Genomic DNA, 12,280 nt, shown 5'->3' with positions numbered 1-12,280 from the left:
CCTATTCTTTGGGCACGTTTGCAAGGTGCTTCCTGGTAAAGGTCACTCTCCAAAACAGAAAAGCATGCAAGACAAGCAGTGCCTCTCTGGGTATTTTACCAGCAGCCTTCGCTGGAGGACATTGACACACCGGTGCCCGAGAAAGCATCGCTCAGAGAGATTCACGGTCGCCCGGAAATCATCCTGCGCCACCGATTGGCATGCACGCACGCCCTTCCGCCACGACTCTTGCCCTCACTTGTCCGAGACGTCAACCCTGGCGCTTCAGCTACATCACGCTTTCCTATTGGGTCAACGCCCTGACTCTCGACCTGTGACCGCTCACTATTGGCCAGCGTCCCGAGACGGCTTCAAGGAGGGGCGGGGGAGACGCACAGACGAGGGAGTGTTGTTTTTTGTGCTTTGGAACGCAATTGGTCGGAAAGGAAACGGAGGGGCGAGGCCGGGCCGAGCCGCCGCGCGATTGGCTGGCGGCGGGGAGAAGCCGGCGGCGGATTGGCTGGGCGGGGGAGCGGCCGGCGAGGAGCATCCTGAGGCGAGGCGGCGGGGTCGGGTCGTCCGCGGAACGGCCGCGATGAGCGTGACGGGGACCCCCGCGGTGGTCTCGGTGTCCATCAGCAGCAGCCTCAACTCCTTCCGGGCCTTGAAGCATTACGCCCGCGGCCTCACCATCGCCGAGTTCAAGGTACCCGGATGAAAATGGGGGGAGGGGGCGTAGGCCCCACGTGAGGCCCTTCCAAAAAACTGGGGACCCCCACCCCCACCCTGAAAGGTCTATTTATCTTTCTTCACACATCCCCTCAAGTTCGCCGTTTTAGGGCTAGAACAGAAGTCCCTCCATCATATATATGTGTGTGTGTAGATTGATCTACACACATCTATCGATCTATCATCGATCTATCATCGATCTATCATCGATCTCATCTATCTATCTCATCTATCTATCTCATCTATCTATCTCATCTATCTATCTCATCTATCTATCTCATCTATCTATCTCATCTATCTATCTCATCTATCTATCTCATCTATCTATCTCATCTATCTATCTCATCTATCTATCTCATCTATCTATCTCATCTATCTATCATTATCTATCTATCATCTATCTATCATCTATCTCATCTATCTCATCTATCTATCATTATCTATCATTATCTATCTATCATCTATCATCTATCTATCATCTATCTATCTATCATCTATCTATCTATCATCTATCTATCTATCATCTATCTATCTATCATCTATCTATCTATCATCTATCTATCTATCTATCTATCTATCTATCTATCTATCTATCTATCTATCTATCTAGTGTGTATATATATATATCTCCCTGGAAAAAAACCTAAGATGTTATTTAGCCGCTTTGAATCCCAACGGGTGTGTGTGAGTGTAAAGGTAGGATTTATCTGTTGGGATTCAAAGTGGCTAAAGAACATCTCCGCTTCTGTCACCCCTGTGAGGTAGGCCAGGCTGAGAGTTTGGGAGGGGCCCAAGGCCACCCATTGAGCTTATATGGTAGAAGTAGGGATTCGAACCCAGGGCCCCAGCCCCCCCACCCTGTCCATTGCACCACGCTGGTGCAGCAAAATACGGCAGGAAGATTGTCCTCCTCCCCACTCCAAAGCATAAGGAGGAAACATTGGACCAGGCTGGCATGGTTTACACCTCCCCAATGAAACTGGAGCACTGCCCCCTTTCTCAACCCCCTCCTCAGGGGGACCCCATTATGCCAGGCTGGCAAAATCTGGCAACCTGATAGGACCGCACCCAAAAGGAAAAAGGAGAAGCCCAACTCTGCTAGTTGTAGGTTCTCCTCCTATCCCACACTAATGCTTCACCGCCCTTTCAGCTGCAATTCCTCCGCATCATATTAAGCGAGAGAAATCAGATCGACCCACTGCTTGCGGGTGCCGGCTGCTCACCACTCCAATCCAAACTGCCAGCCAGAGACATCTCTAGACAGCAAGCGTTACTCAGAGCGCTGCATCCTCTCCATTCTCAGACTTCATGATGCATTGCTGACTTCGGGCTTCTGCTTTCTTAGCCATGAGGACTAGAAGCTCGCTTGGTTTATTTGAAAATGCACTGTTACTGGGTGGCATAGTCTCTGCCTTGGCTACAGTCATATGAAGGTCCCTTCCAAGGAATATGACTGTTGCTAAGTCTCTTGTCTATGTGGGGCCTGGATTTCAGTCATGCACACTGGCGCACTTGTGAGTCCAAACCCGCTTGGGTTTTGTGCTTGTTTGCCATGTTGTTCTGCCCCACTGTGTGTAGCATGGTGCTTCATCAGCAGCCTCCATGGATGCTGGCAGGGATCTGGACCATGTGATGGAGCGGAATGTCATCATAAGCCGGTCACATGTTGATGGACCCCTGGCCCCATCAGAGTGATTTATGGTGGGAGCTGGACTGCCGCAGGATTGGGTCCCAGGCGCAGCTCCTTTTCTCTGAGCTGCACCTAAGGGTGGAGAAAGACAGACTTACGGCCCCTTTTGTGAGACATACCTGTGCAGGTCAATTTCCATGTTGTCAGTTCGGCACCAAAGAAAAGGCGCTCCCCAAAGGGCACAGCTTGAATTTTTTGTGGAACAGCTGGATGGAGAACTGCATGCTGGCAGCTATGCAGGTTTGTTACACTCACTGAGTGTCTCTGCAGATGGCATTGCTGGACTTGCTTTTCGTTCTTCTGTGTAGAAAGCGGTGGATTTCTGCCAGCCCTCCATCTCTAGCTGATCTTGTGCTTGTTCCAAATTACAGACTCGCTTCTCTGTACATCCGTCCCCTTGGAGGGTGTGTGGGTGTGTCTCCCTGGTTTCTTGCTCATTTTGGTATGTGCATCTTTCCCCAGTGCGTGGCGGAGCGTTGCTGACCCCCATTTTGAGCTGCAGTCCCCTGCAAATGGAAAATCTTTTTGTGTGCTGTGCATCCAAGCCAGGATTAATTGTGGCTTGGCAGTTGATGGCCAGTGGCCAGCTGCATAAGCCAGCCAGCCGTCTGTCTCTCTCTCTCTCTCTCTGCGCCCCCCTCCCTAGTTGCAACACCTGGCTTTGTGCCAAATACTGTCCTGATGTTTCCTACCAGCTCCATTGTTTTTTCCCCCCAGCAGAAAGGAACTAGGGGGAAATTTTATAGATGGGGATGGGATGGCTGCAAGTCCCCCTCTCAAGCTACCATCTTCTCTCTCCTGACCTCAGAACCCACTTCTGGGTCCTGGCGCACAGTTTGACAGCTGCTGCCTGGTCATGCTGAGGCACTGGCCCTTGGCTGTCAGATGTGCTCCTTCCACTGTGGGGCTCAGACATGCCCAGTGGTAGTTTAGTTCTGAATTATATCTCTGGTTCCTGTTGAGTGAGGCTAGAGAGGAGAGATGGTTTGCACAGCTCTTGACTGTTCTCTTAAATTTTGGCGGCCTGTCTGTCCACAGTGTAAACTGGAGCTGGTGGTGGGAAGCCCTGCATCATGTATGGACCTGGAGCTCTACACGCCAGATGACAAGTTTGTGATGAAGCTAGACAGCGATGAGGCCTTGCTGGGTTCTTATCCCATTGATGACGGGTGCAGAATCCACGTGAGTGTTGCACAGCTCCTTTTCTGGAGCGACGGGAAGCTGGGCGAGGCTCTCCTGGTACCCAAGAATTCCTTTGGGGCAATGGCCAGTCTTAGGGACTGAGCTGCAGGGTTGCTGTGGGTCGAGGTGCCAGATCTATAGGAACTCGTTGATGTTGAGTTTTTCGAAATTGTTAGCTGCTCTGAGGCCCAAAAGTGGGATGATTAATAAGCAGCCTCAGTGACTCTGGATGGATGTGCTGCTTGTAGCTTTGCTGTTGAAATCTGGGTTATAAGGGGCTTGGGGGACGAGATCTGCCCTCTGCCGCCAATGTTGCTCTGTATGGCATTCCATAAAATATCAATAAAAATGTGATGTTTTGATTTCAAATTGCTTTTCTAGGTGGGGTTTACTGTTCCAATAAATGTGTGTTACTGCATTCTTTATGTAAATGTAATCCATATTATTATTCTTTTAAGCCCTGTTGGGTACGTGTGGTTTGCCACCCTGGGGGACTAGAAGCAGAGAAGCATTGAGTGGGACAAGGTCGAAGCAGTGGTGGAGCTGGTGGTTACGCCCCCCCTAAAATCCACTGCCTGCAGCTGCTGCTCATCCCAGGGGAGCCAGCGGTCTCTTACAGGAGAGTGCAAAGGAAGAAGAATAAGCAGCCAGCCAAATGCCTTGGAAATTCTGTTTTCACCTGGTGCTGAAAGGAAGAGGGAGGTGGAGCAGGGCCTCTAATGAGGCTCGTAACTGCTGGGCAGAAAGTGTGCTTTTCTAGGCCCTGGTCCCTTTGACAACTTCCCCATAAGAAATACCAGGAAAGCAAGGCAACTTTCTGCTTTGGGCCCTGCAGGTTATCGACCGGAGTGGTGCACAGCTTGGAGAATACGAAGATGTGTCGAGGGTAGAGAAATTCCAGATACCCGATACTGAATACAACAAAAGAACAGGTGAGATTGGATGGAACACTCCCAAACGAATCTGCGTATGAAGGCCTGAAAAACTCTGGCCACTGGCCACGAACATTGGGTTACTTGTGCTCAAAATGCAGAGAAACCAGCCCATATTTATTTGCTCAGGGCTCAGCAGCACTGCGGCTATGGACTCGGTTCTGGCTGAAGTGTCTGAAGCTGGTCTTCTCGTTCGTAATGGGTCTTTTCCTTCTTGGCCCAGGCTTCATGAGCTGGCACAGATCTTCCCAGTTTTGGTAAAGCTTCTAATCCCCACGTCTCACAAATATGAAATGGTCTCTGCCAGTGACATTGCTGAGATATGTATTCGTTTATTTCAAACATGTTTATGCCACCTTTCCACCCAATCAAGGTCCCCAAGGCAGCACACCTAAAAACATTAAAAATGTGAAAAAATAAAAATACATTTAAAATTATAAAATAATGCAGTAAATACACATGAACAAACCTCAAGAAGGGAGGAGGGTCAATAACCACAATTGAGGTTATGCCAAACAAAACAAAAAAGACTTCATCCGCTGGCAGAAGACCAGTTTCAGTGCAAAAAGAGCACCTGTATGCATGTGAACATTTAGGCATAACTTGGTCGAAACTTTCAGCGTATCTTCAAGGCAGCCGTTAGATCAGTGGTTCCCAAACTTTTCGGGCCACCACCCCCTTGATTTCACAAACTCAACCCCAGCACCCCCTACCCTATCCAACAACACAGTTGAAGGAGCCCACCTCTAGCGTCCATCTGCTGCCCCCTTGCCTCTTAGTGCCTCCCTAGATAATCCCACTGTCCCCCAGGGGGTGGTACTGCCCACATTGGAAACCACTGCGTTAGATAATAAACTACGGATAGAGTAACAGCCTTAGCTGGTGGAAGACACCGATAGAGGGAGATGGACGAATCTCCCTGGGGAGGGAGTTCCAAAAATAAGCAATTCAAATGTATTTTTTCTTTTAAAAACAGGTGCTTATATTGCATTTTTGAAAAAATTTACAAAGGCCGTCAATACTGTCCCATTTAGATCAAGCAATCTGCGTTGTGTGATTGCTGAGTGGTGGGCCACACGTGGGCCTTTGGGGAGGGGAGGATTTCACTGGTCTCCCCATACTGAGGCAAGGGGCCGGGTCTCAGTGGTAGAGTGTCTGCTTGGCCTGCAGAAGGTCCCAGGTTCAGCCCCCAGCATCTCCAGTTGAAAGGATCAGGTAAGGTGATAGGAAATGTTATGATAGGAAGTGGAAAATGGTGCCTTTCCTTGCTTAGACCAAGGGTTCCCTGGAAGGTACCCTGGCAACCCGCCACCATTACTCAGGACCTCCTGAGAGCCAGCGTGGTGTAGTGGTTAAGAGCAGCGGACTCTAATCTGGTGAACTGGGTTTGTTTCCCCACTTGTCCACATGAAGCCTGCTGGGTGACCTTGGGCCAGTCACAGTTCTCTGAACTCTCTCAGCCCCACCTACCTCACAAAGTGTCTGTTGTGGGAGAAGAAGAGAAGGCAATTGTAAGCCTCTTTGAGACTCCTTAAAGGTAGAGAAAAGTGGGGTATAAAAACCAACTCTTCTTCTGCCTGAGAACCTTAGATTGAACCACTGAGAAGATGCTCTTCTAGCACAGTACTAGAGCAATAACAAAATAACTTATCACCAACCTGGTGGCAACCATGCAGTCTAGCACATGGGGAAGAGATTAAATAAAATATCACAGAAATAGATTCTACTAAGTGAAGCCAAAAAAAGTCTTTATAATTTTTTTAAAAAAGATTTCTCTTTTTTTACAATAAACCTTTTTAGAAAACAAAAAGGAAAGGGTGGTTGGATTCAAAAGGGGCGGAAAAGGGGCAAACAAAATACAGGGAAAAGCACACCACCACCACAACACAGAGATATTCAAATAAAAAGCAATACAGTTGCACTAAGTTAAACACGTTAACTATCCTCAGAACCTGTGCAGAGTCCCTTGTGGTAACAAATAATAATGATAATAATTAATTAATTATATTTGTACCCCGCTCAGGGCAGCTAACATCTTATAGGTGTATATAATATAGTACAAAAGTTAAAATACAATTTAAAATCATTAGGCCTAATATGTTCTATGTAGATGGCACCTAAAATTACTCTACTTTAGGGAGGGTGTTATAACAAGGTACCCGTGCACCAATAACCACCATCGATGTCACTCAGCCTGGGGGAGCAGAAGGATGGAGACAGAAGGACCCGGGAATAGGGAAACCCAGTGGAAAAAAGGGAAGGAAGGAAGAGCTAAGAGGGGAAGGCAAAGGGAAGGGAGGCCAGGCTTTAGATATGATTCAGTCACTGTCCTCAACCATAAGCTTGGCAGAACATCTCGGTCTTACAGGCCCTGCGGAAGTGGGCCCATTGGACAGAGAGTTCCACCAGGCTGGGTCCAGGGCTGAAAAAGCCCTGGCTCTGGTTGAGGACAGCCGGATGGTTTTAGGGCCAGGGATAACTAAAAAGTTCATTCCAGCAGAGCATAACACTCTCTGAGGGGTATATTGGGAGAAGCTGAAGGAATCCTTAACCAACTTCCTATGAAACCAGTTTCCACTGAAGACTGGAAACTGAAAACAAGGGAAAGTCCCAAATGTGCAGATATTTATGCTAAATGAAGTTGGACCTAAGCCAGCCTCCTTTCTAAAACTGACAAGCAGATTTCTCCAATCCCACACAAATCCCCATCTCTGATGTTGGTGGCTGTTTTTGGCAATCAGAGCCATATCCCACCTCCATCAAGAACCCGGCAATGGCTCTGAATTTCCATGACAGATACCTCTTCTGGTCTAAACCAATCTTAGTAGATGAAAAACTGAACATGATTCAGCAGTGTGATGTGGTAGCTAAAAAGGCAAATGCAATCTTGGGCTGTATCAACAGAAGTATAGTATCCAGATCATGTGAAGTGATGGTATTGCTTTACTCTGCTCTGGTTAGACCTCAACTAGAGTATTGTGTTCAGTTTTGGGCACCGTAATTTAAGAAAGATGTAGAATGTGACTAGGGGAGGGCAACAAAGATGGTGAGGGGTCTGGAGACCAAGTCCTATAAGGAAAGGTTGAAGGAGCTGGGTATGTTTAGCCTGAAGAGGAGAAGTCTGAGAGGTGATGTGATAACCATCTTCAAGTACTTGAAGGGCTGTCATATAGAGGAGGGTGCCGAGTTGTTTACTGTTGCCCCAGAAGGTCAGACCAGAACCAATGGGTTGAAATTAAATCAAAAGAGTTTCCGTCTAGACATTAGGAAGAATTTTCTAACAGAGCGGTTCCTCAGTGGAACAGGCTTCCTCGGGAGGTGGTAAGCTCTCCTTCCCTGGAGGTTTTTAAGCAGAGGCTAGATGGCTAGTTAAATTGTGGAACTCCCTGCCCCAGGATGTGATGATGGCTGCCAGCTCGGAGGGCTTTAAGAGGGGAGTGGACATATTCATGGAGGAGAGGGGTATTCATGGCTATTAGTTAGAATGGATACTAGTCATGCTGCATACCTATTCTCTCTAGTATCAGAGGAGCATGCCTATTATTTTGGGTGCGGTGGAACACAGGCAGGATGCTGCTGCTGCAGTCGTCTTGTTTGTGGCTTCCTAGAGGCACCTGGTTGGCCACTGTGTGAACAGACTGCTGGACTTGATGGGCCTTGGTCTGATCCAGCAGGGCCTTTCTTATGTTCTTATGGCCATCTGTCAGCAATGCTGATTCTATAACAGGCAGATCATGAGAGGGAGGACACCTTGGCCATCTTCTGGGCATGTATGGGTCACTGGGGGTGTGGCAGGGAGGTAGTTTGGAATTTCCTGCATTTTGCAGGGGGTTGGACTAGATGACCCTGGTGGTCCTTTCCAACTATGATTCTATGATTTAATGATCTTCCTTTGTGAAAAAGGGATTATGTCTGCCAGGATGGTCCAATATGGGATGGGCCTGAATACCTTTATTGTAATGTAATCTAGGGTCCCAGATGCTCTAGGTGGCTCTCCTGAGCCTTAGCAAGTTTTAGGATTTCTGTCAATTGAAAGACCTCCACCCTGGAGAGCTGCTGCTGGTCTGAGTAGACAATACTGACCTAGGTGGACCAAGGGTCTGATTCAGTATCCAGCAGCTTCATGTGTTCTCTCCGGTCCACAGATTCAGCCCGCTCCTTCTTGAAACGCAATAAACTGGGGCAGTACAATGAGGAAGACATGGTGAAGAAGGAAGCAGAGCAGAAGCAGAAGCAGGCGGAAGAGAAGGCCCTGGCAGAAGCTATTCCTGTGGGATCGAGGTGTGAGGTGCGGGTGGCGGGGCAGCCAAACAAACGCGGGATGGTGATGTACGCTGGTGAGTACAGCTGGGACCTCCACACCCATTGGGGGGGCTGAGATTACTTAAAAATGGTCTGTAGAAAACAGTGGGGGAAATATTCATGTCTCCTTGAACTAGCCATCTTTGACCTTGGGAGCATCTCTGTTCAGATAGAACAGCTACGTTCAAGACCAGGAGCACCTTAGAGACCAACGAGATTTTTGGGGTAGGAGCCTTTGAGAGTCAAAGCTCCCTTCGTCAGAGACTTTCGGGCTTTGACTCATGAAAATTTACATCCAAATAATCTTGTCTGTCTCGAAGGTGCCGCTGGACTCGAATCCAGCTGTTCTACTGCAGACCAACACGACTACCCTCTGAAACGCTCTTCAGAGAGTGCAGACTCAAAGTGCAATTTCAGTAGAATCAGAATTTGAACAAGGATTGTGAGCCTGTCTCTCTCCCTTTGCAAAACAAATGGGCCTCGGAAAGGCAAAATAAGGCTCTAGTCCTCAGCATTCGTCTTAGGAGGCAAGTCCCATAGAACTGAGCGAGACTGTGTTTGAGTGAGCATACTTCACACTGGATCGTGAAATTCCCTGCCTCTATGCCTAACCCCTTTACCCTTCTCAGGTGTAACAGAGTTCAAGCCTGGCTACTGGATCGGCATCAAGTACGACGAACCTGTGGGGAAGCACGACGGCAGGTAAATACATTTCTTTATTTAAAACACGGAGCAGCTCTCTCAAAACAATTAAACTAAAGTGAATATAACTGCAATGGCATTAGAAGAAGAAATAAAATGACATTACAAATAGAAAATAGCTGTAAAATGTCCCGACAATAATACAACAACAGAAATAGTCTTAAAACAGCATCAGGTGGTAAATATATTAAAGTGGCAGTAAAAGGAGCTGGAGATAAAATAGCAGCAGAGTGGTCTTTACCAAATTCATCCTCAATAAATCAGCAGCAAGTATAAGAACAGCAGAAGAAGAAAAAAGATAGTCTAAATGGCAGTCAGAGCAGCAGGTTGTTCTTAAAAAGGGGCAGTCAAGGTTCAAGCAATCTTAGTACTAGAAAATTCCCAGCAGCAGAGAGCAGAGGAAGATCACCTGGGAAACTAATTCCTGGCTCCTCTTTCAATCATCCCCCCTTCATGCTCCCGTCTAGCAGCGGCTGTCAGATCAGCCCTCTCTGGGGTCTGTGTGCTTATGACAGACCTCTTCCACTGCTAAGGAGTCCTGAGACATGACTACCCATTGCTTCTGGCACGTGGAATCATAGTTGGAATGGCCAGACAGGCCATCTAGTCCAACCCCCCTGCTTAATGCAGGATCATAACGAGTGAGAATGAGGTCTTCTGAAGGTTGTTTGTAGAAAGATTGCAAAGTGGCAAAAGTTCAAACCCAGCATTTGTTGACTTACTCTGTGCTCCTTCAGAGGATTAAAACACAATGCTCTTTTTGCTCTGAGCCTTCCTGGCGTTAACTCGAAGTGCACTCTTTCTGTTCTTTGAAGTATTCCCAGTAGATAAGGGCTAGAGCTTCTCTGGCCTTGCGGTATGGCTTTCTGTGTTCCGTGTGCGTCCAGACCTTTCTGCGCATGCCTTGGGAGCACAGCCAAATAGCAGAATGTGGTATTGGCTGCAGAATTCAGCTCCTGACAGTTTTTAAGAAAATAAAATCACATTTCTAGCCCTTAGGACTGTGACTATTTACAGGCAATGTTTGCTGAAGTAACAGAAGTGTAAAGGTCCCCTGTGCCAGCATCGGGTCATTCCTGACCCACGGGGTGACGTCACATCCCGACATTTACTAGGCAGACTATGTTTACGGGGTGGTTTGCCAGTGCCTTCCCCAGTCATAACAGAAGTGTAAGAGGGCCACATTTCCAGGGGTTAATGTTGGGGGGGGGAGTTAGGACCTTACATAGTTTCTTGCCCCTTCCTGTGAACAGCAAAGCCAGAATTAATTATGCAAAATAGTGAGTGTAGAATTAATTATGCAAAATAAGACTTCAATCTTGTTTGCAGGTTGAAGTATGCATGAGGCAACCTCAGGGGAAGGCCTCAGCCTCTGTGCCCTGTTGTTGGTCCTCCAGAGGAATTGGTTGGCTACTGTGTGAGACAGGATGCTGGAATGGGTGGACCCTCGCTGGTCTGATCCAGCAGGGCTCTTCTGATGTTCTTATCAGAGGAAGGCCTCGGCCGCTGTGCCCTGTTATTGGACCTCCAGAGGAACTGGTTGGCCACTCTGTAGGTCCAGATGCTGAACTAGATGGACTGCTCGTCTGATCCAGCAGGGCTCTTCTGATGTTTTTATCTGACATAGAGTTTTTAAAACTTCCCTGCATAGGGGAGGGCCTTATACCACTGGGAATCCCGTCAGATTCCTCTTCAGTGCTCTCTGAAATTCACAGGCATGTGCTGCTGCTTCATACTGAATTTAGTGCGCCACTCTGTTGAGTTGAGCTCATTTTTGTAAGCCGTCTTGGGTGCTCTGGCTTTTATGGGAAGGTGACCTAGATATTGTCTTATAAGCATCCAATTGCTGCCCACACGAGCGTGACTTTTGGTCTCCTTCCTCCTACAGCGTCGGTGGAAAGCAGTACTTTGAGTGCCAGCCGAAATACGGAGCCTTTGTGAAGCCCCAGCACGTCACAGTGGGGGATTTCCCAGAGGAGGACTACGGACTGGACGATGAGATGTGAAGGGGGTGGGAAGGGGGGGTGAAGAAACTGGGGGAGGAGTGCGACAGTCTCCCTTTGTGCCATCGCCCGGGTTGCTGCCACTTCTGGGGTGCGCCACTGCTGCGCGCTGTGTTCCTACGGATTAGCCGGCAGGAGAAGACCTGACGGCTGCCGCCTTTTTCATTGGTGTTTGGGTTGCCTTTCTTTCTTCTTAGTCGTATGTGTCTGTTCTGTGAAGATGCCAGACCCCTTGTGCATTCTCACATGCTTACCCTTCTGTGCCTGTTTGGTAAGATAGAGAACACTGGCGTGACTTTGCTTCGTAGTAGCAGCCAGTGAAGTGGTGGGGGGGTAGGAGTCTGCTCTCCCACCACTCCCTGCTGTACAGCTGAGCAGTTCCCAAAACAGTTGGGTTTGATTTAAGCGTGTTGCCACCAGCGAGGCAAAAGGACTATGCCGTGGAACTCTGCTCTCACGCTGCGTCTCATGCAAACTCAGTTGCCTCCCCTGCAGAGCGACTCTGTGGCCCTGGTGCTGCTTTGTGTGGGTGACGGCTCAGTTGATATGAGCGCAGGGGCCCCTGGGAGAGTGTTTTTGGCGTCATGTTTGAATCAGACCCCAGCGTAACAGGTTGATGCCAATTTGAGATCCTTTCTACAAATCTAATCCAAGATGTTTCTGTGACCATGCATTTCTTTTTTTGCCATTGTTAAGAGTTATTATTTTATTGTTTTGTGCTGTTGGTTGATGCAATGTGATAATTACAGATTTAAAAACAT

The 12,280-nt window shown here is 48.1% G+C and overlaps 1 protein-coding gene across 1 annotated transcript; it reads left to right on the top strand.

Annotated features, from left to right (window-relative positions):
• Positions 1-493: 493 nt before the first annotated feature.
• On the top strand, positions 494-11,525 carry TBCB (tubulin folding cofactor B). Its single transcript, XM_056845954.1, has 6 exons — positions 494-685; positions 3,437-3,580; positions 4,416-4,512; positions 8,658-8,849; positions 9,444-9,516; positions 11,405-11,525. Exons 1-6 carry the CDS (start codon positions 575-577, stop codon positions 11,520-11,522), a joined length of 735 nt encoding a protein of 244 aa, XP_056701932.1. The 5' UTR covers positions 494-574; the 3' UTR covers positions 11,523-11,525.
• The last annotated feature ends 755 nt before the right edge of the window (positions 11,526-12,280 follow it).

Source organism: Euleptes europaea, chromosome 3 (assembly GCF_029931775.1).
Source record: "Euleptes europaea isolate rEulEur1 chromosome 3, rEulEur1.hap1, whole genome shotgun sequence".
NCBI classification, from domain to species: Eukaryota; Metazoa; Chordata; class Lepidosauria; order Squamata; family Sphaerodactylidae; genus Euleptes; species Euleptes europaea.
Note: the sequence above shows the minus strand (reverse complement) of the source record. Positions and strands in the feature narration are given on the sequence as shown.